This window comes from Microtus ochrogaster, chromosome 2 (genome assembly GCF_000317375.1).
Source record: "Microtus ochrogaster isolate Prairie Vole_2 chromosome 2, MicOch1.0, whole genome shotgun sequence".
In the NCBI taxonomy this organism is placed as follows: domain Eukaryota; kingdom Metazoa; phylum Chordata; class Mammalia; order Rodentia; family Cricetidae; genus Microtus; species Microtus ochrogaster.
Genome location: NC_022010.1, coordinates 28,047,961 through 28,075,250, shown reverse-complemented (window position 1 = coordinate 28,075,250; position 27,290 = coordinate 28,047,961). Strand labels below are relative to the sequence as shown.

Genomic DNA, 27,290 nt, shown 5'->3' with positions numbered 1-27,290 from the left:
CCTGCCCGCTCGTGTGCTGTTATTGTGTAATTCTATGGGTACCTTTAGCACTGTAAGTAGTTGTCTTTCAGGCTTTGCCAGATTCTGGCATACTGCGCGTAGCATTACTAAAAACACATTACAGCAGAGTCTAGAGAGGTCGATGCGTGTCATTCTTAAAGGTTAAAGGTATTTACGGTATTTCAGTGGATCTGAAGTCACTGTTATGTGGATTACCCCTTTCCTCCTCCCCCAAAAGATTTTAATTAAAAACTCATTTGCCTTTTTTTACAATAAATAGCAGTTATTTTGAAAGAACATGTATATATGGGGGGAAATTACTGTTATAGAGGTGGCATTGATCCAGCATGTGCTACCCACTGCAGTGAATTAATCATCCCTAGCTCGTAACTAGGTTCCCCGCTATTCTTAGAAAACCTTCCCAACTCTCTTCCTTTCCCCTCAGCCCCTGCTTTGTTACTCCTTTCTGTGGCGTCTCCTTTGACGCCTAGACTGGCCTTGAACTCTGTAGCTCCTGTTGGCGTCAGACTTGCTGTGCTTCAGCCTCTTGAGTATATGGCCCTCACAGTCCGTTTCTGACTTTCCTACATTCTTTTATCAGTTCTCTGGTTCCTAAACTAGTGAGCAAGTGAAAAGTTTCTTGTTTTGTTTTGTCATTTTTTAAAAAAGAAAGCCAGTTTCACCCATAGACAATGAGATATTAAGTTCCTGTGGATGTTGGGGTGGTCCATGAATCAGACCATCCTTGGGCTGGGAGAAGTTGGAATATAGTGTCAGTAAAAGGGTCACGGGTCTCCTTATGACTGACTAGATCTTGATGCTTTTCCTTTGGTGGTAGATTCTGATATTCAAGCAAGAGTAGTAAGTTAGATATGGCAGCTGCAGGCTGGCAAGCGTCACGGGTAGATGAGATGCAGCTCCTTTAAGCGGCAGGATGGGTGGACAGTGAAGGGAGCTCTGGCATTAGGATGTAGTGCATCAGTAGAGATAGGGGACTCGGAGGGAGAGGGCGAAGCCATTGGTGCTTTTCGGGATGGAGGATTGACCTGCACTGGGAGGAAAGGTTAAAGATGATTGACTTTCACTATCTCAGCTTCACTTTTGAGCTTGCCGGGATGGAGTTGTCCTGAGCTCTAATGGGGTTGTAGCGTGAATGGCAGCTGCACTCTGTAGGGGCAGGGTGCAGTGCCCTGCTGGGTAGGAGTGGGACATGGACCACAGTGCTTTGGATCTCCTGTCCCCGATGGGCAAATTCCAGCTTGCAAGTATAGCAAGGATCAAGTGTGGTCAGTTTGAGCTCAGGCATGTGGCACATTGGGACTTGGGCAGTTTTTTTTGTTTTGTTTTGTTTTTGAAACATGGTTTCTCCTTGTAACTTTTGGCTATCCTAGAACTCCCTTTGTAGACCAGGCGCTAGCCTTGAACTCAAGAGATCCACCTGCCTCTGCCTCCTGAGTGCCCCTGCACTAAAGGCATGTATCAGTACCACCACACCCATCTAGAAACAATCGGGTCATAGCAGAGCTTTCTGTGTGCGCATAATATGTCCAAATAGAAAGCTCAGATTGGGTTTGATGGCGCCTAAATGGGATTCATTACACGTCTAGCTTCTTTCTTACTGAGTGTCTCAGAAATGTAGCCATGCTCGTTGACAAGGACCTGTTTCCCCATGACCATAGCAGAGCCATACCATGACTTAAATAAGCCGCCCATTCTTTTCATAAACATTTAGCATATTTTTAGACTTCTGCTGTTATAAATGAGCAGCCATGCCTGGCCTTGCTCCACTGTATGATGTGGATTCGCATGGTTGCGAGAGCTGGACTGCGTTCTGTTATAACCACTACCCAAACTGCTCTTCAGAACACGCTGTGCCATTCCACAGCCCTGGCATCATTGCCAGAGAATGCCTCTTTCCGTTCAAACCAACTAAGTCATGCTTTTATGTGATGGGCAAAGTTATGATTTCTGTGCTTTAATTTTTGTCTGCCAATTACTTGTTGAGTATTGTTTGGGTTTCTGACTTTTCAGTCTGCGTCACCTGTTCATCCTCCTTGCCTGTTTTCTTCTACCTTTGCAAAGGAGACTTTAGGACTGGTTTTACTTTTGTTCTAAGACACTCGGATATTGGTATGTAGATGTGCACTCTGACTTTGCTGTCCCTTTGCTTGTGTTCCCTGACTTTATCATCGACAGGAACCCTGATAGCCAGTGCTGTGTTCTCAGCTCTCAGAATCTTCACGACAGCCTCATGAGGTGGGTGCCTTAGCACCCTGGAGTTAAGTGAGGGCCATTGCACAGAGTTAAAGGACGGGTGCCTTCGACCATCACGTATTTGGAGGTGGTGCCGTGGTGCTGTCAGATAGTCTCACTCCAACAGCTGTACTTGCCACTGGTGCTTTAAGACCTTGGCTTTGGGAATGATCCTAATGCATGACTGCGATCATCAGTGGCTCTTCAAAAACATCATTCAGCTGGTTTCTTAGACATTCCCTACGTTTTTCCCCAAATATGTATTATTGTTTTTCCTTTGTGTGTGCTTGTATGTGTGTGTACTTGTGGGTTTGTGTGTGTGTGCGAGCATGTGTATGTATGTGTGTTGAGATGCTAGGAAGCAACCGAGGGTCTCATGACAAGTTCTGTACCATTGAACTATATTCTCAGCCCTGTTAGCTTTAAAAGAAACATTTGTGGTCTTTTTGTTCTTATTTTGTCTTTTTCAAGACAGGGTTTCTCTGTAGCTATGGATCCTGTCCTGGAACTAGCTCTATAGACCAGGCTGGACTTGTTCTCAAAGTGATCCACCTGCCTCTGCCTCCGGAGTGCTGGGATTAAGGATGTGTGCCACCACTGCCCAATTGTGGTCTTTCTTAAAGAGCATTGAGGATGTAAAAATAAAAGTCCCCTAAGTAGAGTTCTTTTCCATTAGTAGGGCCTACTTTGTATATTGCCTGGGGGTATGTGTTTAGTTTGATGGGGGGGGGGCTCTTTTTTTCCTGGCAGGAAGACTTTACCTTCTCCAGTCCTTGTAAGATAAGGCCCCCAGCAATATGCAAAGCAAGGCCTGAGGCTGTTGACTGCAAAGAACTCTTGTGTGCTCAGAGGATTCAAGGAGCAGGCACCAAGCCCAGCCCTGATGTTAACACTGTCAGTGTTTGTTGCTGCATGGGACATTCATGGAGTTCTAGCATCTCTCAGAGTGGACTTTAGTGATCATGTGGCCTAGGTGGATAATTCCTCATGCCACATCCATGTAGTCACTTACCTGCAGGAGTTTTGAAAAGCCTCAACCCTCTTCTACTGAATTAGACTTTCAGGGCCTGGTAATTCCCTTTAATAAACTGGGCTGTCAGCGTAGGTTCAGCCTGGTAGTAAGTGTGCCGCGCTCCTGAGGACAAGCTTGCCTTTGGTGAAGTGTTTGTGGGGAACAGAGATGATGACGCTCAGCTGCTTCTTGTCTTCCGCTCTCATGGATCTGTTAGTGCTGCTTTTAAAAAGCCTTCATCTTTATTTTCCTCTAATTCAGTCATACATTTTAGATGTGGAAGTTGCCTATTTTCTTGTAAAGTATAAATAATTAGTGTGTACTTCTAGTTCTGATAAAATGTCAGATGCACTCATTTCTTACTTTATTTTCAGAGCTGTTTGATAACTACATGCAACAAGATGCCCATGAATTCCTAAATTACCTACTCAATACAATTGCTGATATTCTACAAGAAGAGAGAAAACAGGAAAAGCAAAATGGCCGCATACGGAACGGTGATGTGGACACTGAGGATAACAACAGCACACCAGACCCGACATGGGTCCATGAGATTTTTCAGGGAACATTAACTAATGAAACCAGGTGTCTTACTTGTGAAACTGTAAGTCCATCAGAATGCTTGGAATGGAAAACGGTGTGATTTGTTACATTCAAGTTTTTCTTTGAGAACAAGGGTGTGGGAGATGAACTTGAAATTGGAAATCTGAGGCGAGAAATGCGTGTTCCAGGCACCTGTCAATCTAAAGGCATCCACCTATACTTTATGTTGCTGTGTCCAGTGGTGGGTGCTTTCATAGTGCAAGGGTGCTCACTGTAGTTCGAATATCTTGATTTTGTTTTTAGAATCATGTTATTGAAACTTTCCGTTAGGTAAGATCATAGGGACGTATGGGTCATGGACACATAGTCATGAGTCTCAACCACAGGAACCTGCTCTGAGTCAAGCTTGGTTAGATAATTTCATCGCCGTGGGACATTCCAGGGTATACTCACACAAACCTTACACAGTCTAGTCGGTCTGTTGGACCCTCCGTGTTGAGTCTGAATAGCATCAGAAGACATGCTCAACACGAGAGTGCGAGGTGCTGCACATAACAGCGGTCTTCTCTAGGGAATACTTGCTGAAGAGCACTAAAGGAATGTAAAAGGAAATCACAACCCAAAACGTCCAGTGGAGTGAGTGAACATGGAAAGCTGACAGCTGTTTAGCGGTGATGTGCCGTGCTTCTGTGTGACTAGCAGCACAGTAAGCCTGCTGATGCCATTGTCTCCAGTGCCTGAGTTAATGCATTGCTCACACGGTGAGATGGATACAGGCTCGCTGGGTGATGGGGACTTATTTTCAGTCCCCTAATAATCTTACAGGGTCACTGTCTTCCTCATGGGCTGTTAACTACAGCAGTGTGGCACGTGACTGAGTTAATTTATTTCCCCTTTTCTACAGTTGTACACAGTGTTGTTGGAATAGAACAGTACTGTGTACCCTCAAGGAGAGGCGTACCTTTGGGTGGACACTGGGTAAAGATGAAGCTTCAGTTGACTGCCAAGAATCAAATAGATCTACATTAGGAAATAAATTCTTTTCATGAGTAACTCTTAGTGGTGGATCTTCCTGGGTCACGGAAGAGTTTCTGGGACAGCAGTCTGTTCAGATGCTTTGCGCCTAGAGAAAGGCCGCCTAGAGAAAGGCTGCCGTGGTGAGAGCCTCTTCATTGCCTGAAGCAGCAGTTCCTTGTAGGACAGTGTTTGATTCCAGGTATTACAGCAGCATTTCCATTGGAATAGTCGATATGGTCAGGGAATTGGACAGATTTTTTTGTATTTATTATAATAGACTTTGATCTGTTAGACATCAACATATATATATGCATATGTATGTGCCACATATATGTATATACACACACATTTCAGTCTTCAATGAAACAAAATAGTTACTTATTGAGAAATGTAGTAAGAGGTGAGATTCATCCTGGGAGACTTGTGTAGTGCTCTGCCAGGCCTTTGAAGCCAGGTTTCTATCAGAAGGGGGAGGACAGAGAAAAAAACAGTTTAAGGAGAAAGTGGTAATAGCCATCCTGTTCAGTGTTTGACTGTTATTCATGTAACTCTTTTTCCACCAATAAGTTCTTCTGTGGCCTTCCTTAAGCCTAAACCATCAGTATGCATATTCACAGCAAGTAATCATGTTCCTGCCTTTCTCAGAATAATCTAGTGGGGTGAAATCTGGGTTCCATTGTTTCTTTTGGTATCACACACATTAAGAACCTGCTCTGCCAGAGAAAAGGTGAGTAGAGGGTGGTAGACGAAGCTCCAAGTCTGACCCTCAAGATGCCTAGCAGGAACAAAGCCTGCCCAGGAATATCCAGACAGTGTTATAGTGGAGGCAAGGATGGCTTTCATGGGTCCTATCATGAGTATATATGCAGCGGATCCAGTGGCGGGTGTCTGAGGGGAGCCAGCAGACACAGGAGCTTTCTCTCTGTTCTCTGAAGGTTACTCTTGGTCGTATTCCTTGCCTTGTCTTTTTCCGTTTTTCTCCTTAGATGTGGATGTTTCCTGAGTTTCATTGCATGTTGGTTGTCATTGTGCATCAGGGACATTGTGTTCCATGTTCATTATCACATGTCCTAGTGAGTCCCCTCTGGATGTATCTCCTGACTGGAGCATCTATATAATGCAGCTGGGCATGTTCAGAAGTGAAATTCCGCCTCACTGGGAGACAGCCTGTGCTTCTCAGAATGTGTGATACAGTATACCCACATCACCGCTCTGGGAAGCTGTGAAATTCTCTTCTTCCTGGCCTCAGCCAGTGAGCTCCTCAGGGGCCTTTGATGTCTTTCCATACAGGAGATGTAACAGGTGGTCATTGGTTCAGTGCCTTTTAAGTACTCCTCTTCAAGTGTTGTCTGTTGAGCATAAGGAGGAAGAATTGCTTAGTCTGTTGGTAGATAAGTTTAAGCTGGCAGCTGAAAACCCTGGTTCTTGGCAATTGAAATAACTCTTATATTTTCAGATAAGCAGCAAAGATGAAGATTTTTTAGACCTTTCTGTTGACGTGGAACAAAACACATCAATTACTCACTGCTTAAGGTTTGTGTAGAATTATTTCTTTGGCAGTTTACTATTTACTATGAAGTGAATTTTTTCAAGCATCCCTAACGTAAGTTCATTTTGCACTTTTCGCAGAGGTTTTAGTAACACAGAGACTCTGTGCAGTGAATATAAATACTACTGTGAAGAGTGCCGGAGCAAGCAGGAAGCACACAAACGGTAATGTTGTGTCTTCTGAGTTAAAACAGAAACCAAAGCGTTAGATGGTATTGTTATCAGGGTGCGGGTGCATGTGTGTCCATGTGTGTGCAATGGCACCAAGCATGGACGTCAGAAGAGTGTGTTCAGGGATTGTCCACCATCTAGGGACTGAACTTAGGTTTCAGGCTTGCATAGCAAGCACTTTTACCTACTGAACTATTTGCCAGCCTCTTTTGAAATTATTTTAGTGATTCTTTGGCCATAGATGTTGGGGGTAGACTTTTCTCTCTGAAATGATCTGTAGAAGTGTCCATTGACTGCTCATTTTTAGTTGTGTTTGTGTGCTCTTAGCATGTATGGATGTGTGTGTATGCAGAGGCAGAGGAGGACACTGGACATTGGATTTTCTGCTCCAATGTTCCGATGTGGGATGTCCTTCTATATATGTGTTGCTTTGTACCTCAGACCATGCCGTAATAGTCTATAGGCTAAATAAATTCCCTCAACAGCTCTCTGCCTTATTTTCCCTCTGGCTGGGTCTGTTACTGAACCTGAGTTCAGTTGAGTTTACTGTTTTGTGACTAGCCATCCAGCTAGCAAGCCCAGGTGATACTCACATCTCTGTGCTCACACCCCCACCTCCACCCCATGTGTGTGGCAGGGTCTCACTGTGTAGTCTTGGCTGCATTAAACTCCCTGTGTAGATCATGATTGTCTGAAACTCAGAGATCCGCCTGTCTCTGCCTCCTGAGTGCTGGGATTAAAGGCGTGCACCACCATACCTGGCTCTGGGTTTTGTTAACATGTTTTTTAGACACGTGGGTACTGGGAATCCAAACCCAGGTTCTCATGCTTGCACAGCAAGCATTTTTATCTGCTGAGTCGTCTCTCTGGTCCCATATTCTTAGTGTTAGTGTTAGCAATTAAGGCTCAGTGAGAATTGCTAGCTGAGCGATGTTCAGTCTGCAACCGTATATTACTTCTATGATTCATGTCTCCAGGTTTTTGGCTTAGATGTCTTGGAAAGGAGTCCTGCAGTTATGTGTCTTGTTAAGGGTTACACAACTGTAGTGTGTCCTAGGTGTTTGAGTGTTTCTGTGCTCGGTGATTTCCTAGGGCTTGGTACTTGGTATATAGTCACGCTCACAGCTAAGATTATCATGGAAAAGATATAGAGCAAAGGGCAAAGCCAGGCAGGCTTCCAAGAGGCCCTGTTCCAGTGACACAGGACACTGAATTTCCCGTCTGATGACATCATGGGAAGCTCTTTGCGGGCTCCATGCCCAGGATTCCTGTTGTGTGCTTGTCGCATAGGCGTTCTCTGCTGCCTGCTCCAGATTCCAGGCTCTCAGAACGGAAGCAGGTGTTCAGAATAAATGATCCTGGGCAAGCAGTTGGGCGCAGGGGTACCTGACATGTGTGGGATTGGAGGTGTTCCTTAGACCTAAATTCCCAAGTGCTGCTCACTGTACTGCTCCTAGAGCCAGGCTTCCTGAGGGTGGGCTGGCCATGCTGGAGCTCTGCACACAACACTGCCGTTGCCCCTGCCCCCGAACTCTCCGTTAAGATAGTTCCTAGAATTCTCCATGGAAGCTACATTTTCCTGTTGTAATTTTTAAGTACTTAGTGTAGAGCTATGTAAGATTGCAAATACTTCATTCTTCATTAACCTGCCATTTGAAAAGCTCCAGGTGCACTCAGACCTCCCTGTTTGAGTGGGTTATAGTCTACTATTGTTCTGCTTTCTTGTTCCTGTTATTTGTAGCTCAGCCGGTGGCAAGTGGTTCCTTGGTGGCTCCTGTGCCCATTACTTCGTTACATTCTGAGTTCGACTGAACTTCTTGCACTTACCTGGAAACTAGGCATTTCTGTGAAGGGCTGTGTTCCTGTTCAGGGGCTCTGTGGACGTGTGCCTTGCTGTTCAGATGTCACTATTCCTGAGCCCTTCCTGAACTGAGCAGAGGATGTGTGGACATGCAGAAGTCTGCACCTGCAGCTGTCCATACTGAAAACTGAATTTTCTGGTGGCTTCCATTGCAGCTGGCAGCATGGGCTTCATTGCTGTGTCTCTTTGTTAACATTTGTAATTCTCCCTGATAGTGAAGATTGGCTCGGTCATTTTTTTTTTTTTTGATTGGCAGCCCTGTAAGTAACCAGTCTCTTTCCCAGCCTGACCCTTCCATCCTCATGCTGATGCCCTCAGTCTACAGTGCCTTCCCTCCTCCTGTGCTTACACAAACTGCTTTTTTTTGACCCTATATAATAGTCCAACTGATTGCTCATAAAAAGAAGAAAAATAAGCCAAGATTGGGTCATGGAGCATTATAGGAGTCAAAGCCAACATGTAATGATTGAAGAGAATAAGTGTGAACTTTGCTTTTATAAGAATTGATTACTGAACAAGGATTGAGGCAACCTTGGGAGAAATAGCATTGAAGAAGAAAACAAATACTATAATGTTTCACAATTAAAAGCCAAACTCTTTAATCCCAGATTATTTTATCCCCTTCTAGAATATGTCATTGTTAAACCTGGTGATTTTTTTATACAGTGCAAACACCCTGAATTAGTCTTTAATACTGTTGTGGGAGTTTCCATGGGGAGATAACATTCGTATCCAACTCAGGTCCTGAAGACATACCAAAGAAATTTCACCATCTAACTTGGTGTAGCCCTGAGTTTGTTGGGGTGACTCTGTGGGGCGTGTCTGACAATATAGGAAAACTAAGTCCCCAATCCCCCTGCCCAGCATGCAGGCAGCCCCCATGAAGAGTCTTCTCTTTGCCTGTATAATTACAGTTCTCAGGGGAAGGTACCAGTGGGATTAATGGTAAGAGATTTGATTAGATTTAAGGTTTACTGCTTGTTGGACGCTATATCAGACACTGTCAGTGAGCCCAAGAACCTCAGTCTAGGCCATGGCCTAGGAAAATCCGACCCTTACCACTCAGCTAAATGGGCATAGCACTGTAGACCATTATAATATAAGTAGGCCCAGACACATATTTGCCACTCAGAGTAGGACTCAAAACAACACATTTTTGCCAATGACAAATAGGTTTGTTTATTCCTGTAGTGTAAAAATCTGTGTTTGACATCCATTTCTGTACCCTGCTCCTTGTGGCAATGTCTTCCCTGCACAGTGTTGTCAAGATGACTGGAAAAGTGTGGTGTGTTGTTCTGCTTTGTGGTGGAAGAGAACTGAGCCCTGTCTGTTGATTGCCAGCTGCAGCAGTGCCCTTTGCGGAGCATTGCCTCAGTCACAGTGGTTTTGCTGGATTCAGAAAGTTGCAGTGGCTCACGGCGCCACGGACCATCGGTGACAGACCTTGGATAGTTGACCTTGGGCTGTGCTCTGAAGTTGCCAGTGGCCACACTCCACTTGTCCCTCAGGCCACAGTCAGAACAAGAAGTGGGCATTGTTGCATAGAAGAACAGTGGCTGTCCTGCAGCTGTAAGAGGATCAGGCACTCTGAGCTGGTCACCTTCAAGGCCCTCCACCCCCTGTGAAGCTCTTCACCCAGCACTGCACTGTGCATTCCTTAGCACCTCCTGGCCAGATGAGCTGCTCATTTGTCAGTGGTCTCTGCTGCCTTATGACCTGGTTTGTACCCAAATAAGAAAACCTCACATTTGCCTTTGTTTAATAGCAGTTCTATAGTAGAAAATAAGTGTAAAGTAAAGTAATCCATTAGCAAAAAAGCATGAAGTGAGAAGTGTGCTTGAAATGTTGTGTGCGGAAGCATATTTATTAAAAATTATTTATTTCAATATCAACGTCACATTTCAGCAGGGCCAAAACTGTAATTCCTTTTGCACCAACTTAATTATTTTAATTCACAGTGAGTGTTTTCTGAAATCCTGTCTTCATATTTATTTTTTAGGATGAAAGTTAAGAAACTACCCATGATTCTGGCTCTACACCTGAAAAGATTTAAGTATATGGACCAGCTTCATCGATATACAAAGCTTTCTTACCGGGTAGTTTTTCCTTTAGAACTTCGTTTATTTAACACTTCAGGAGATGCAACCAACCCTGACAGAATGTACGACCTTGTTGCTGTCGTGGTTCACTGCGGAAGGTAATCGTGACTAGGGCACAGTCCTACTAGAACAGAGCATGCTCAGAGTGTTGACAGTGACTGGGCAGGGCTGAGGATGACACTTGAGACTTTTTTTTTTTATTAATTTTATGTCAGTGTTTTCCCTGCATGTCCATTTGTGTACCGTTGTGTGTGCCTGGTGCCCTTGGAGGCCTGAAGACGTCAGATCCACTAGACGTAGAGTTATATCTGGGTGCTGGGAACTGAACCCTGGTCCTCTGCAAGACCAGCCAGTGCTCTTTACCACGAGCAGTGTCCCAGCCCCACCTGACTCTTGTTGACAGAGTCTTTGCTGCACAGCCCAGGATGGCCTGAAATTTCCATCCTCCTGCCTCAGTCTCCCGACTCTGGAATTACACTCTCTGCTACCACACCTGGCTGGACGCTAGCATGACTTCATCTTTTTTAAGATCAGTTTGCTTTAAAATCAGTTTCTGACATAGGTATTTTATCACTCTTCTTTAGAACCTTTATGTATTTTAAATTTATGCCTTCATTTTTATTCTTTTTTTTTTTTTTTTTTTTTTTGGAGATGCATCTAGAAAATTTTACTGAAGTATTTTTGATGATTTCTTCTCCTTTTTGGTTTTTCGAGACAGGGTTTCTCTGTGGCTTTGGAGCCTGTCCTGGCACTAGCTCTTGTAGATCAGACTGGCCTCGAACTCACAAAGATCCGCCTGTCTCTGCCTCCCGAGTGCTGGGATTAAAGGTGTGTGTCACCACTGTCCGGCTCTTTTTTATTCTTGTTTACCTATTAGTCTAAGGGCCCTACGTCACAGCCTCTAGAGCTTGACAGTCTATTGGCTTCCTTTGCCTGTTTGGTTTGGGTCTTGAAATGATGCCTGAGGAGATTTTCAAGACAAACTGTCCCTGCATGTGCTTAGGTGTGTTTGGTGTCGGTGGCTTTGGGAATTGCCTTCAGAAGTTCTGATTTTACCTCCGTGCACGCTTATCATTTCCAACCAGCCAGATCCCACCCAGTCCCGCTCTAGTCCTCTTCCCTGCACTCTGCGTGGATACATGCTTGAGTCCTTTCTTGCGATTTGGGGACTGGACCCAGAGCCTTACACATGCCGAGTATATGCTGTACCCTGAGCTACATGCCCAGATCTTTAAATGTGCATAGCATTCCTCCAGAGTACGGGAGTTAATCCCCAGCACCCATCTCCGGAGGCTCACAAGGGCCTCTAAACAGCTCCAGGGACTGACGCACTCTTCAGGCCTATTGAGGGCATCTGTACTCATGTGCACCAACACACACGTGCACACACATTTTTTTTAACTTTGAAATTTAGGACAAGAAGGTAATATGAATATAACATTTTTAAAAAGTTAACTTTTCTTCTTTTTTCTTTTGTTTTAGTGGTCCCAATCGAGGCCATTATATTGCAATAGTTAAGAGTCATGATTTTTGGTTGTTGTTTGATGACGACATTGTAGAAGTAAGTAGCTTCTTTGCTTCTTTGGAGTTGTACATTTTCCCTTCACAGCTGCTTGCTCTTGTGTGACGGATGGTAGGTATTAGACAGTTGTTCAGGGCTTTAGATTACCAACCAGCCTTATACGGCCCAGAATAACAAAGGAAGATTTAACAGTCCTGTTGTGTAGTTTTGTAAAAATGTTTCTTTTTCTTAAAAGATATTGAGTGCAGAAGTTAACATTTGTATTAGTTAGATTTTGTTACTATGATAAAACACCAAGACCAAGGCATTTTATAGAAGAAACAGGTTTGGTTTGGGTATTGGTTTCTTGAGACAGGGTTTTTATTTGTAGCCTTGACTGTCCTGGAACTCACTCTGTAGACCAGGCTGGCCTTGATCTCACAGTGTGCTGCTTGCCTCTGCCTCTTTTGAGTGCTGGGATTAAGGGCGTGTGCTGCCACCACTTGGCAAAAGAAAGAGTTTAATTGAGCTCATGGTTTCAGATGGTTAGAGTCCATGATGGAGGCAGTAAGAGTTCACATCTTAATCTGCATGCAGAGAGAATATAATGGGAATGAGGAGAGTCTTTTAAAATGGCAATGTCGGGCGGTGGTGCCACATGCCTCAAGAGGCAGAGGCAGGCAGATCTCTTGAGTTCCAGGCCAGCCTGGTCTACAAGAGCTAGTTCCAGGACAGGTTCCAAAGCTACAGAGAAATCCTGTCTTACAAAACAAAACAAACAAACAGATAAATAAAATTGCAAAGCCCCCCCCCCCCCGTGACACACCTCCTCCAACAAGGACACACCTCCTAATCCTTCCCAGACTGTTCCACCAGAGACCAAGCATTCAAACGTGCATGCAAGTTCATGGGGGCCCTTCTCATTCAACCCACCACACCCATTATAAGCTTTTCTTTGTGAAGGTGTACACACTCAGATATGTGCTTGCACACCAGCCGGGTGCAGTGTGGTGGGTTTTCAGCACCCCAGCAGGCTCAACAGCGCTCCATCTTTCTGTTTTCCATCCCTTGGTACTTGTTAGACTTTTGCTGTGATGATTAATTTTTGTTCTGCTTCACAGTGACTCTAAGCCTGGCCCTTGTCCTTAATCTAGTGTGATATTCATCCCCACAGTGCACAGTGCCCACTGCGCCATGTGGCGCCTGTTCACTGCTTTGTGATTTTCTGCTGGTGGGTATAGCAGCCGAAACATGGCCTTTTGTAGGTTATGGGCTGTTATGAGCAGAAGTGCTTAGATCATCCTTGTCCTGGTCCTTTATTGACAGACACTCTCATTGCTCTTGACTCTATGTTAGGCTAGACTGCTGGAGCGTGCCATTTGTACACATCCAAAATAGTTGACAATTAATGTGCTTCATATGGTTCAACTGACACTGGGAAGGTGAGGTGCTGGCTCAAGGGTAGCTGTTGTATTCAGCGTTGGAGTTGGAGCTATTGCGAAAGGTGTTTCCAGCATGACTGTAACACTTTTCAGCATGTGGCTGAACACTGTTTCCCCCGGTCCTTAGTGACCTTGGATACTGTTGTAGTTTAAAGCATGGTCGTCATAGCTGAATGTGCTAATGTTTTTGTTCTGCCTCACAGAAAATAGATGCACAAGCTATTGAAGAATTCTACGGGTTGACGTCTGATATCTCCAAGAACTCGGAGTCTGGGTACATCCTTTTCTATCAGTCTCGAGACTGAAGGGAGCCAAGGTGGAGAGAAGCGGCTGCATGCTTCTCTGGTGGTTTCGGAAAGGATCAAGCTGATGTTCAAGAAGAGAGAGATGCAGGACGCTCAGGGCAGTAGCACACTTTGCATACAATAAAGCAAAGACTGTGGATTAACATGCCCTTCCGATCACAGTAGTTGAATTTTTTGCTCAGGAATCATGCTGTCTGTGCAGTTCCACACAAGCAAGTGAAATCAGAGATACCAGCTCCTCTTGTAAAGCAGCTGCCAGCTGCCGACACACATTTTCTCTGTAACCGCACCAGTGATGATTTGAGTTCCTCGGGAGGGCAGTGGAAGAATTAGAATGTGCTCGGTTGCTGGAGCGCACCTCACTGTGTGCGCACAGGATGCTTACACTGTGGATGGGAGCAGCTGAGTGGTCTTTTCAGACGTACCTTTTGGAAAGTACCTTTGGGCCCAACACTCGCAGTTGCCTTCCTGACACTCAGAACTAGCAACATGGAGCCCAGTGTCAGGAAGTCAAGGTTACTCTGCTTCTCTGGAGAAGCGTGTGATAATGTACAGTGTGTGTACACAGAGGGACAGTGGGTCAGAGTGGCTTCTTGGTTCCCCCAGGGGAAAGACTGGCTTTGTAATGATCATTTTCCTTATTTATTTTATTAAACTGGTGGAGTCCGAGCATTATATGAAGTGCCGGTGATTCTGTCAGCAAATCCTAGCACATTTTCCCAGTGTGTCAGGAGGTAGTTCTGTTGTCTGTCTCTGTAAGGTGAACTGAAGAGTCTAGTAATCACTAAGATAATCATGACATGATCGCAGTGGTGGGTAGATACTGTCAGGAGGGCTCTCCCTGGCTGAATAGTTTCTCTTTGTCATAGTTGTCACTTGCTTTTTTAAGGTTTTTTTTTTTTTCAGTGAAGTAGAAACCCTGTTGCTAGAGTGATAAAGGAAACCCCAGTGTGATGTCAGCACACTGTCGGCCAGAACCCCCAAAATGCTAGCAGTTGTTAGTCTCTTTAGCCTTGGGAAGGACTGTTGGGCCCATTAGAACCTCAGCAGCCAGGGAGCAGCTAGAGCCCTTTGGAAGATTACACTTTGGTGACAGACCAGTAATCTAAAGGAGAAGCCCCTCCCCCTCCTGACCTGCCGCAGCCATTAGAATCGTGTTCAGGAGCTTGCGACACAGTGTAGGGAGTCTCCGTGGACGGCTGAGCATCAAGTGGTATGGCAGGGCTCAGTGTAACTTGCAGAAAGCAGTGGAAGATTATGGTCCAAGTCCCAGCAGCCCAGCACTGGGTGGTCCATCACACTGCACTCTGCATGCCGTGGTGGTGGCCCGTTGATAAGCCCCTAATTTTCTAAAGTTATTTTACTAAAACTGTTGACTGAGAAGCAAACAGCAAAAAGAAATGTTTTTGTGCTGCTATTAACATTTATTTTCTGTACCTTTTAGCTCAGGAAATGACCTCATCTAGTCATCCCATACGCCGATGTATAACAGGGTCACTTAGCTAATTGGGCTTCATAGACAGATGTGTTGGGAGAAAAAGATGATCTTTTGACAAACTCATTTTATAGTTTCTGAAGCCTTACCTGGCTGGGGTTTGTGATCTGCCAGCACCGCACAGAGAGCACAACCAGGAGCGTGGGGGAGGCAGAGCCGTGAGAGCAGGTGCACAGGGAGGGAACAAACAAATTGTGTGGGAATTCAGACCTGCGTTTTTTGCAGCTTCGTGTTCAAAGAAAAGGCATAAAGTATGGCTGGGTCCTCGAGGCTGCCCCTCGCAGCACTGAAGTACTGTGCTGTTGGTTGTACACAGTTTTCTTGAATTTAAAACGTACGCAGAAGAAAGCCTAGTTCCGCATGGCAGCAAGTCCTAGCAAGGGTGCTGAGCTGGCAGCCAGCCACTCCCCGCTCGGGTCCGCTCTGGGCAGTCTGCAGGGGAAGGACTGCTGACTGTTGCCTCTGCTCCTTTTCATTCTTAGTGAGATGGAGCTAAGTAAAACATTTTGATTTTTATCAGAAACTTAAAAAAAAAAATCCAGGGTTTGGGTTGGGGACTGGGAATATCAGGTGTAGTAGGTGGAAGAGGTGACCTGGCCAGCACTTGTTTCCAGGTGATTGTTCTTTGCCTGTGATTCTGATGAGGCCAGGTGCAAGTTGCGAACAAGCCTAGTTGCTGTGTAATTATGTACATGTTTGCTGGGGCAGCTGTCCCAAATTTTGTATATTAGAACAAAAGTTTCTATGAATTATCGTAACTAAAAGTAAATATTCTAAGTTAAGCCCCACTTCTGAGTCATGTGACTTCTGCCATAGGAATTTTACCTTTAGAAGGTCACTTAGGACAGGAGCCGCACGGCTTAGGAAGGGGGCAAGGAAATGTGCTGTAGTGGCCTCAACGGCCTCAGCCATCAGTGTAGGGTTTTTCTTTCCTTGATGGCCGTAGGAAGACCTCACTTTCATATACGCCTGATACTTTCTGTAAAGATTCTTTTCATTAAAAATTCTCTTCGTGAGGGATGTGGCTGGGAGCTGGGAGGCAAGGTGCTGGAGTCCTGGCTCTCCAGTGAACTGAACTGTGTGACCGTGGGCAAGTCACTAACCTCTCTGTGCTTCAGTCCCCCTCCTGTAAGTGGGAGGAATACCTACCTCACAGGGTTGTTGTGGGGATTAATTAGAGATAATGTCTGTAAAGCATTTAAGGTTCTTGAAGAAGGCGCTATATAAATACAAAATAATATCTATTAAAATTGGCTTATTTGTGATTGTTGGCTTTTACGTATATATTTTTTTTCTTTTTGCCCAAAATGTATTTGGAATTAGAAGCATACACTTTAGGACTTATGTTAGTCCTTTTGTGTGCTATAGAGCTTTTGTTACTCAAAGTTCCTAGAAGCCCACATGTGTATGAACAGTGGTTTGTGGGCTCTCGGTTCTGAACAGCCGTCTGCTGTGTTTTCCAGCACCGTGACGACGTACTAAGACTTGTGGTTCCAGGGACTCAGTTCATGGTCAGTTGGCTCCATGAGTTGGAGCTGTGGCAGACAGACTACCTGGTCCACAGAGCTGGGGCCGCACCTGAAAGCCATATCCGGCCCTCACTCCCCACTGTTGGCCCTGTCTCTGAACAGCCCCACCAAGCCTTCCCCATGAACCTCAGGAAACTCTGGGTCCAGACCTGCCCTTGTGCTGTTATGTGCCTTTTAAGAGAAATCCCTAGTTTTTACTCAGAATCAGGCTGTAAGAGGGCTGTTGCAGAGGTCAGTGTCTGTCTGTCTCTCCTGGCAGCACAGATTTAGCTTCTGTAACATCTGCTCATGCACTCTGGCTCTTGTCCGACACTGCACTTCCCTTGTGTCTGACCATGCTAGAGTGATGCTGTCCTCAGAACGGGTCAGGAAGTTGTCCCCGTTAGACTGTTTGGTTGAGTTCCGAATAGCAAAAGCGGTTTTCTGTTTGTTGGCTTTTAACCAGTAACTAATACTTGTAAGTCATCCTTGAGGAGTTGGAGGCATACACAGTCTTGTCATTAAAGCACTCACTGAGGAGCCAGCCGGTGGCCGTGCCCGGTTTTAATCCTTGCACTCAGGAGGCAGAGGCAGGCGGATCTCTTGTGAGTCAGAGGCCAACCTCTTCTATAGAGTGAGTTCCAGGACAGCCAGGGCTACACAGAGAAACCTTGTCTCAAAAAACAACAAAAGAATTGTCTTAATGTTAAGAAAAATCCACTCTGACCAGACGAGCCATTCCTAAATCTGAGTAATTGTAGAATGTTCTGGTTTCGGAAATAAGTTCTGAGAGATTTTCCTTCACAGAGGTAAAGAACCCCACCCCCAGTGGAGCTAAGCAGATGCTGGGCTTCCTGACTTGAGCATATGTGGGGCTCTGCATCTCGTGTCTGTGAGCCACTGCCAGTCCAGCGTTGACCTGATGTGAGAGTTATCCACTACTTTCTCAGCCTGGACAGAGGAAGCTTACAGAGTGGAACATACATAACACCTCAAAGTTGCCAGTGGGTTGTGCCGGAGTTGAACTGGGACCACACTGGGAAGCGGGGAGAGCATGGGCCTGCATTTCTGGCACTGCTGTTTCTGCAGTGGGAGAAGCCGACAGTGGGAAATGAAATGTCAAGCCAACACCATTGGAACTTTTGAGACAGGGTTTCTCTGTGTAGCCTGGCTGTCCTGGAACTCACTTTGTAACCAGACTGGCCTCGAACTCACAGAGATCCACCCGCCTCTGCCTCCTTCCATTAGAAGCTTTTTAAGTGGGATTCTTAGAGCCAGCTACAATGCTGTGCTAGAGTCTCACGCGCCTTCCCAGATGTGGCAGCCCACTAGAAGCACACTGAAGGTAGTAGGTAATTGGCCCCATACTTTCTGTTCCCGTGTCCACATTTCCTTATTCTGTTCTTTGCTCTTCACACTGCATGAGGGTAGGTTGCTGAAGTTTACCATTGAAAATTGTCTTTGCTTCTTCCTCTTCCTAAGAAGAGAGGAGGGTGGGCTGAATACACCAGGGCCGAAATTCCAATGAGTCTGTTTGAGCAGGCAGGCTGTTCTCAAAATCAAATCAGTGGCATTGGGCACATCCACTCCACATCCACAGAACACTTCACTCAAAGGACGTTTAGGTTTGGAGGGTTGAAGAAACGTTACAGCCTCTGTGATGAAAGACTTCCATTTAAAACACCTGCAATCCCAGCACTCTGGAAGTGGATGCCAGAGGGTTGAGGGTTCAAAGCCATCATCAGCTACACAGGTAATTTGAAATTTGAGGCCATTCTGAGCCACATGAGACCCTCTCTCCAAAATGAAGGATCAGAAGCATGCCCTGCTATGTGATAGTGTTATTTCTAATACTCCCCGTAAAGTCCTGAAAACATATTGGGTCACTTGTAAACAGTGTTGAAGAAAAATAAAACCATCTTACTATGTTCCTAAAAACTTACACTACTCTTGTTGTGTTAGTTCCTATTCTATTACTGTGAAAACACCATGACCAAGGCAACTTAAGAAAGAAAATACTGAATTGAGCTTAGAAATTGGTTTCTAGAGGGTTGGTGTCATGGAGGGTGGAGTAAAGGCATGCCTACCAACCAATGATGTACTCTCTCACCCTTCCCAAACAGTTTTACCAACTGGGGACCAAGTAGTCAAACATAGAAGTCTATGGGGACCATTCTCTTTCAAACCACTATACCCACCAAAAAGAAAGGCCCGTTTTAAATGCAGTATGAACATTGTGGTGTTGATTTGTATGCATGATAGAGTTTCTATTCTCCATGCTAAACTATCAGAGCTAATTGCATATTACATTCGTTTAACTTGACATTATGCAGGGTGAGATGGTTTATGACCTGTGCCAAAGTGGAAGGGTGGGAAGCCACTCTTGGGCTGCAGTCAGGAGACGGCATGGACCGGCTGTGATGAGACTCCGGAGATGAGACTGGGCTGAAGGACAGGGACAGGAGTGCCAGGGACAGTTCCTATTTCTCCAGTTTCCCAATGGGGTGATGGGAAAGACAGAACGCAGGGAGAGAACCATGTCTGTGGCTCAAGTTTTGTTACAAGTATTTGCTTCTAAGAAACTGACCTTGCCTGGCATTTCCAGCAGCCTGGAGTTCGTGATGGCTTTGTCATTAGCTAGACCCACCGAGCTTGTACTGCTGCATGTTAGCCTCTGCCTCCCTCCCCCATGTCACAAGAGCAAAGCTGTCCCGTTGGGACTTGAGGTGCGGTAGAGTTGAAACGGGCTGGTATGCTCCATAAGAAGACAGTTTGGTGTCCTCCCTTGCAGGGTGTCACAAAGACTACCGATTCTGGTTTGTGTCGAGTTGACAAAACCTAACGAGCACACTCTGGCTTTCCAATACTCTTGATAAACACTACAGTTGAAAAAAAGTTTGCGGTTAAACTGGTTTGAAAACTGGCCTGTTTCCTATGGATTCATGGGAGCCGGAGACATGGTTCAGAGGGTAAAAGCACTGGCTCCTTTTCCAGAGGACCCAGGTTCAATTCCCAGCTCCCACGTGGCAGCTTATAGCTATCTCCAGTTCCAAGGGATCTGGCACCTTCTCAAAGACATACATGCAGGAAAAACACCAATGCAAATAAGTAACATCTTAAAAAAACAAAACAACTCCCCCCACCCCCCCAAAAAAACTGGCCACATTACCTATGGGCTCTTTATAGCCCAGCCTGTCTGTGTGGACATTGTAAGATTTCAGTAAATGTATAAAAGCTCCGCCTCCATTTTGAACATGTATCACACTTTCCCCGCCCCCCTCATTTTCTCACTAAATATTTATGAGCCTCCTACGAAGACCAAAGTACAGAGTTGTCATGCTCATTGTTGCTGTCCATCCAGTACTGCCTGAAAACAGCAGACTGTCTCAGACTTGGATTGATCTGTCCTGTGGATGACCACGTCCCCTGCACTGCTGATCATCAGCCTTGACTGCTGAAGGCTATAATTCTTCGGTTTGCAGAAAGATACTGTGTTATTCAGGGTTTTCTAGGGGGCAGAATTTAAAAAATGAATATATGTATTCATTGAACCTGGGTCCTCTGTAGGAGCACTGTTGAACCCTACTTATTTTTTTAGTTATGTGTTTTTAGGGGTTGGAGTACCTAGAGTGCATGCATACACATACATATACACACATTCATGTGTGTGTGTGTGTGTGTGTGTGTGTGTGTGTGTGTATGTGTGTGTGTGTTCTAATGAATCATATTTATTAGAATGACATGCAGGCTTTGGCCCAGCTTATCTAACAATGGCCGTCTACCAGTAGAACGTCCCAAGAATCCAGAAGTTGTTTAGTCTGCAAGGGCTGGATGTCTTTGCTGGTCTTCAATATACACTTGAATCCCAAAGAAGTAGGCTCTAATGCCAGTGAAGGAATGTGTGTGCTAGTGAAAGCAAGAACAGGCAGGCAACGAGAGAGCTGGCTTCTTTCTTCCATGTCCTTTAGGCTGCCAGTAGAAGGTGTGGCCCAGATTAAAGGTGGATCTTCCCACCTCAAAGATCTGGATTAGAAGTGAGTTTTCCCACTTCAAATGATTTAGTTAAAAAAAACCAAAATCCTCCACAGGTGTGTCCAGCCACTTGGGTTCGTTGCTTCCAGATGTCATCAAGTTGACAAGCAAGGAGAGCCATCACAGGTGTTTAACCTCATAAACCGTGTGACTCAGAGTACTGGGTAGTGCCACGATTGGCTAACTCAGCCAAGCTCTTCGTTTTTCCAGCAGTAGTTACAGAATTGAAACAGTTTGGCTGTTACTGACAAGTGTCTCAGTCTGAAAATAAGATGGAGAAAGTCTCCCCAGAAGCCCTCTGGGGATGAAGTCACCTCCGCAGTTAAAGGGGGTCTGCTCATTTGCTACTTTCTGTGCCTAATTTCCATGTCTTGGATGCGAGTCTTGTCAGCTGTGGGCATTGCAACGAGTCTTCGAAGTCAAGGTCAGAAAGAGTTTAATAGGGGGAGCTACTATTTTCCCGAGGATTAAACTAAGCAGAGAATGGAATTATTACATAATCAATTACATCGGCTACTTGATTAAAAACACAAATGCGATTTAGCCCGGAATTATCCTCTGGTTTGCTGTTCTCCAAAATGAGATTACAGTAACAAGGGAGCAAAGCCTTCAGAACACAAGCAGCTACCGTGACACCGTGGGTCCCTGGGGGAGTGCACGTCTGACAAGGATTGTGTGTTCGTGAAATATTAGGGGAAAGTACTGATAATTCTAAGGCTGAGTCATAGCTCCTATGCCCACTGAAGGTCGTCTGAAGACAATACGACATGAGCACAAAGCCTGGAGTTTTGGAATCAGATGCTGACTTCTCTGTCTAAACAGCTGTGTAAAGTTGACCAAATTACTTAACCTTATCAAGTCTGTTTCAAATAAACCTGAACGAGACATAACGGTAGCTGCTCGGCCAGATCGATTTTAGATTGTTGAGACACTGTGCATAAAAGGTGTGGTGACCAATGCCTGTAATCCCAGTGCTTGAGTGACTGAGGCTGGAGCATTGCCTTGAGTATGAGGCCAGGCTGGGCTACAAAGTGAGCCCCTGTCTCAGAATGAAACACTGAGACATTCATACGTGCTGAACACATCTTCAGCCTCCGTGTATGGGTAGCCGACAGTGGAAGCACTTGGTGTAACACAGGTCAGGAGACAGTCGGGACTCATTCGAGAGTAGGAGGTCGTTTCTGCACCCTGGGAAGGGAAGCACGTAGAGTCAGCGGTTCTCAATCCCAAACACGTGAGAAAATCTTTTTTTTTTTTTCTAGACAGGGTTTCTCCGTAGCTTTTTGGTTCCTGTCCTGGAGCTAGCTCTTCTAGACCAGGCTGGCCTCGAACTTACAGAGATCTGCCTGCCTCTGCCTCCCGAGTGCTGGGATTAAAGGCATGCGCCACCACCGCCCGGCTTGAGAGAATCTTTTGGGGGGCTTTAGAAAAAGCCAGTGTCCCAACCTGCTTGCAAGCTCTGACTTTAGCTCACCCGCTTTGAGGATGGGTATCCTTGTCTTAAGTCACGGATGGTATTCAATGCAGGGGGCAGGGGCTAAAGAGGACCCTCAGCAGGTGCTTACCGGCCAATGTCTGGGTGGTCCTCAAGGAGATGTTGCCTCGCCAAGGTCTGGTTACACGTGGATGGTTGTGAGCTCCAGTGTGGGTGCTGGGAACTGAACCTGGGTCTTCTGCAAGAGCAGCCAGAGCTCTTGACTACTTAGCTCTGTTTGTTTTTTAATTTTAGTGTATGTGATGCTGGGCGATGGTGGCGCACGCCTTTAATCCCAGCACTCGGGAGGCGGAGGCAGGTGGACCTCTGGGAGTTTGAGGTCAAAAACAAAGTGAGTTCCAGGACAGCTAGGACTGTTAACACAGAGAAACCCCACCTCAATAAATAAATAAAATATAAAAGTAAAAATAAATAAACAAAATCCCATGTATGTGTGGGGAGTGTGCACGTGAATGCAGTCCCTGCAGAGGTCAGAGCCTCCAGTGCTGGAGTCATGGAGTGATGTGAACACTAGATATGTGTTCACAGGGACAAAGACCTGGGATGGCTGCCGTCATGGAATCTCAGTGCCAGAGTGGGGTGCTTTTGAGAGTCACAGATGTATTGGTGAGCTGTCTGCTGGAAGATCAGCTGTAAGCCAGGCTGTCTTGGGTAAAGAGGGACACAGAGCACCCCAGAATATATCAGAATGTTTCAGAAACCTTTGTAATGAAAAGCCAGGTTCTCCACCACTTCCTGTTACAGTCCAGCCCTCATCCTGGTGGGAGTGTGTCCCAACCACCTGTCTTTCTCCAAAAGCACCCTGCAGGACACCCCAAGAGTCATTGGTCTCGGGACACTTTCTAAAGCCACCCTGGTCCTTAAGGGCAGAGAATTCTGAACAGTTACACTAACTTCCTGTGGAAAGTAGCAAGACTGACCGTGAGGGGTCCTGTCCTGCAAAGATCTGCAAGAGGAGGAAGCAATTCCGTGCTGTGGGGGCCTCTCTGTACGGACCGTTTCCTCCAAGGTCAAGAACCTATCGAGCTTTGCAGATGTTCTGCTAAAATGTGATCTAAGGGAGCATGCCCAAGCCTAGCGGTCAGATCTTCAGTCTACTCCCATGCTGTGGTGCAGACATTGAAATAGGAAGGTCAAGCTGGATGATGGTTGAGCATGCCCCCCCACATACACATAATTTAAGAAGCAAAAAGAGCAATGGGCTGCTTTTCCATAGAACCTGGGTTCGGTTCCCAGCACCCACATGGTAGCTCACAACCACCTATAAACTCAAGTTCCAGAAGTTTCAATGCCCTCTTCTGGCCTCTGAGAGAACTGCATGCATGTGATGTAAACACCTACACACATAAAATAAAAATAAAACTTACAGGAAAAAACAAAGAGAGGAGGTCTTATGGATCTGGATTGGCTACTGGCTATGCCTCTCGGTGTTTGGCATCTTAGGGATGGGCACAAGATCACAAAAGACACATTAAAGAGTGTGTGGATGGCAGAGGGACCCAGGCTGGACCGTGAAGAGACTGGGAGCCCTTCGGTGAGATGCCTGCTTGTAGTCAGGGCAGAAAGGAGGAGAAAACGGAGTGAGGATTTTCTGCAAGGCTGGGGTGGGGCTGGCACAGCCTGCTGTCATGTCGTTCCATGTGGAATGCTGAGCTCCAAGCATACGTGGGACCGGGACTCACCCCTGTGCACCCCTTCCTCCTACTGCCTTATGGCTGCACAGGCGAAGAGTCACCGGCACTTGGGTGTTTTGGAGCGATGGCCCCCAGCTCTGTTCAGCTTCATACCCTGCCAGCATGTGCGTCACTGTTCAGTCCTCCACTACGAAAACCAGCCATCTGCTCCCACGGACAGCTATTCTGTTATTTATACTTTAATTCCGTTGCCTTTTGTACAATTTCAGTTTTTAAAATTTTTGTTAAGTGTGATTTTTTTTATGGCCCACGTGTAGTCTATCTGGATGTTTCATGGCGCTTAAAATAAGCATTAGCTGCTGTTCCTCTAGGCGCTGCTCCTTGTCAGTTGGATGCGGTTGGTTGATCTATAGTTTAGTTCACGTACGTCCCTATTTGCTGTCGAGACTTGTGTTGCTTTGGATCTTGGTTTATTGATACAAATTTAAGGTCAATTTTGATATATGTATATTTTTGCTCTTGATTAAGGTATAGTGTTAGTGCAGCTCATTTAAAAAATGTAATGTATAATTAAGAAATATAGAGATCTGCCTGCCTCTGCCTCCCGAGTGCTGGGATTAAAGGTGTGTGCTACCACCACCAGCTACGACTTGTTTTCTTAGAATGTTCTCACAAGCACTCAGACTTCTCCTCTCATGGCTCCATTCCTGGATCGTGTTCTGATACCATGTCCAGGCACTTTTTTAAAAAAACGAGAAACCCACAGCCTATTGAGTCATTGTCCCCTTTGTGTGATAAGTTTATTTACTGTGTTGTGAGCTGACACGGTCACTGGTACTGGCAGCTTTAGGTCACCATATGAAAGTTGAACACAGAGCCCGCTTTCTCTTCCAGGACTTCTATGCTTTGGTCTCAAGTCTGATGCCGTCAATAAAACTTTCGTGTCCAGATATCTGTGTTTTGGGAGAGAGAGCCTAGGTGTCCTCCTGAGCTTGCATCAAAGCCGCATCTCTGTTCGAGAACCCTCATTCTCCTTCAGGTTGTCTCCTGTCATTCTCCTAGCCCCTTCCCGTTCCTGTCAGTGAGGGACACTTGCAGGGCGACCTCACAGTCTTCTACACCAGCGTTTACTTGGCAGTTAGCATCCTATCTCTGTTGATACCAACAGACCCATCAGCCTTTTACTAGCGACCCATTTTGGCCTTTTACGATGAGATGAACTGGAGAGCCATCCATAGGGACTTGTAAAAATGACAGAGCTATAAGACATGTCCAGGCCTGAGGGTGACAGCAGGAGATGGCTTTCCCAGATGCTTCTTAAACAGAGAAGAGCCAAACAAAAAAACAAAAAACAAAAACCAGGTTGTGAGAGTTCATAGGCCAATGAAACAGAGCGTTTCTTCTCATCTCTGTGCGGCTTTTCCCAGGGCTGTAGAAGCAGCTGTGACTTCATGGATCCCGTGCTTCTCCAGATATAAGGTGCGTGAGAAGGTCTGGAGAACGGTACCCATGCTCGCGACAGCATAGTCTCCCTGGAGTGTGACCCCAAGTGTCGGCGACTCCTTCTTTTTAAGACAAATGGAAACATGGCTTCCGTGAATCACACACTTATGCTTTCTGCCTTTTCTTTGCTTCACCGATAGACTGTCCTCCACATTTATCCATGTTGTCAAAAATGACAGGATGTCCTGTTTGTCTTGGGCTGAATGCCTTCCACCATGTGTACACAACACCATGTCTGTCTGTGTGATGGGAGGCTCTTAGGTTGGACCCAGCGTATCTAGCTTCCTCTCCCATTCATAAGGTAACTTCCGGCCTCTCTCCTCTCCATCAGAGTAACAGAGGTTTCTCTAGTTGATTCGTTCCTAGAATCAACTTTGATTACATTGCTTTTTCTCAGCCTGAGCAAGCCATGGGGAGCAAGCCAGTGAGCAGTGTTCCTCCATGGTGTCCACTTCAGTTTCTGCCTCCAGGATCCTGCTTGAGCGCTGACCTTGACTTGCCTCACGAGAGACTGTAAACTGTAAGATTTTGGAAGAAACCTTTTTCACCCCGGTTGTTTCTGGTCAAGATGTTTTATCACAGCAGTAGAAACCCTAACAAATACAAAACGCATAGCAACTTACAAATGGTTGCTTATTGCCCAGTCTTCTTCCCATTGCTGGTCTTTAATATAATTCCCTGTGATTGACAGGGAATGGGTGCAGAGTCCACGCTATCTCCTTTAAGTTTTGAGTGATTTTTTTTTCTGGACTAAAATATGGTCTAACCTGGAGAATGTGTGCACTTGACTGTGATTCTATTGTCTTGGGAAGTAGTTGTTTTCAAGGGCCTTTATATCTCTGCTGATATTCTGTCTCTCTGTTCTATCAGTTGCTAAGAAAGGAGAATTGAATTTTCCAATTTATAGCTGGTTTGGCTTTCCCCCTTGAGGACATTTTATCAGTTTTTACTGAGTATTTGGGGCTTTGTTGGTGTGTAGATGTTTTCCATTGCTCCATCTTGCTGATAGTTGACTGCATTCTCTTAGTGAGTATTACTATTCCTTTTTTTTTTTTTACATTGCTATTAAAAAGCTTTTTGTGTGTGTGGTATAGTTTTTTCCGTTTTGTTTTCTCTTACCACAGTGCTGGTGGGCTCCAGGGTTACTTATTTTCCTGTGTTAGTTTTACAAGCTGCCTTTTAGGCATTTTTGTTTGCTTGTTCGTTTGAGACAGGGTATCTCTTTGTAGCCCTGGCTGTCCTGGAACTCTGTAGATCAGTCTGGCCTCAGACTCAAAGATTCACCTGCCTCTGCCTCCCTAGTGCTGGGATTAAAGGCGTGCGCCACCAGGCCCAGTGGGAAGGAATAATATTAACACCCTGGTCCAACTTCATCTCCTGATGTTCTTACTTTAGCCGGATGTGGTGATGCGCACCCGCACTCCCAGCACTTAACATGGACCACTTAGCTAGTGACATTTCAGCCTGGGTTTTAGCCTGGGCTACATAGTCAAAGAAAGAAGAAAAGAAGAAAATCTTTATTCCGACTTTACCCACATCAAAGTGGGAGCCACCTACATTTTACCTCAAGACAGCTAAGACTGTTTCTTCCTGAAGTGTCTTTCCACACTCGGCACACTTTCAGGAAGTAGTCATTTAGTGGTGAAGTGGAGGCTGGGGCATGGACCATGGGCAGACAAGAGGCGTGATGCGAAGGACCAGAAAGAAAAGGTCTGCAGGACAGAGGGAAGGTAGGGGAGGTTCTGTGGCCTGGGGAGGAATCTGCAATCTTCCACTGTGACCCAGCTCCCATGGTGATGCAGTGTGTGTAAGTTTGTAAGGGGGAGAGAAAGACGTGTGTGTGTGTGTGTGTGTGTGTGTGTGTGTGTGTG

At 45.6% G+C, this 27,290-nt stretch overlaps 1 protein-coding gene across 2 annotated transcripts in view; it reads left to right on the top strand.

The window, feature by feature from the left end:
- The window catches only part of Usp12 (ubiquitin specific peptidase 12), a 51,842-nt gene extending 35,320 nt beyond the window's left edge, over positions 1 to 16,522 (top strand). For both annotated transcript variants that reach the window (XM_026785303.1, XM_005344698.3), the window contains 6 exons: positions 3,640 to 3,869; positions 6,282 to 6,358; positions 6,455 to 6,538; positions 10,405 to 10,602; positions 11,987 to 12,065; positions 13,651 to 16,522. In XM_026785303.1, coding sequence (XP_026641104.1) covers positions 3,657 to 3,869; positions 6,282 to 6,358; positions 6,455 to 6,538; positions 10,405 to 10,602; positions 11,987 to 12,065; positions 13,651 to 13,752 — 753 coding nt within the window. In that variant the 5' untranslated portion in view covers positions 3,640 to 3,656 and the 3' untranslated portion in view covers positions 13,753 to 16,522. The remainder of the gene's footprint in view (positions 1 to 3,639; positions 3,870 to 6,281; positions 6,359 to 6,454; positions 6,539 to 10,404; positions 10,603 to 11,986; positions 12,066 to 13,650) is intronic.
- The last annotated feature ends 10,768 nt before the right edge of the window (positions 16,523 to 27,290 follow it).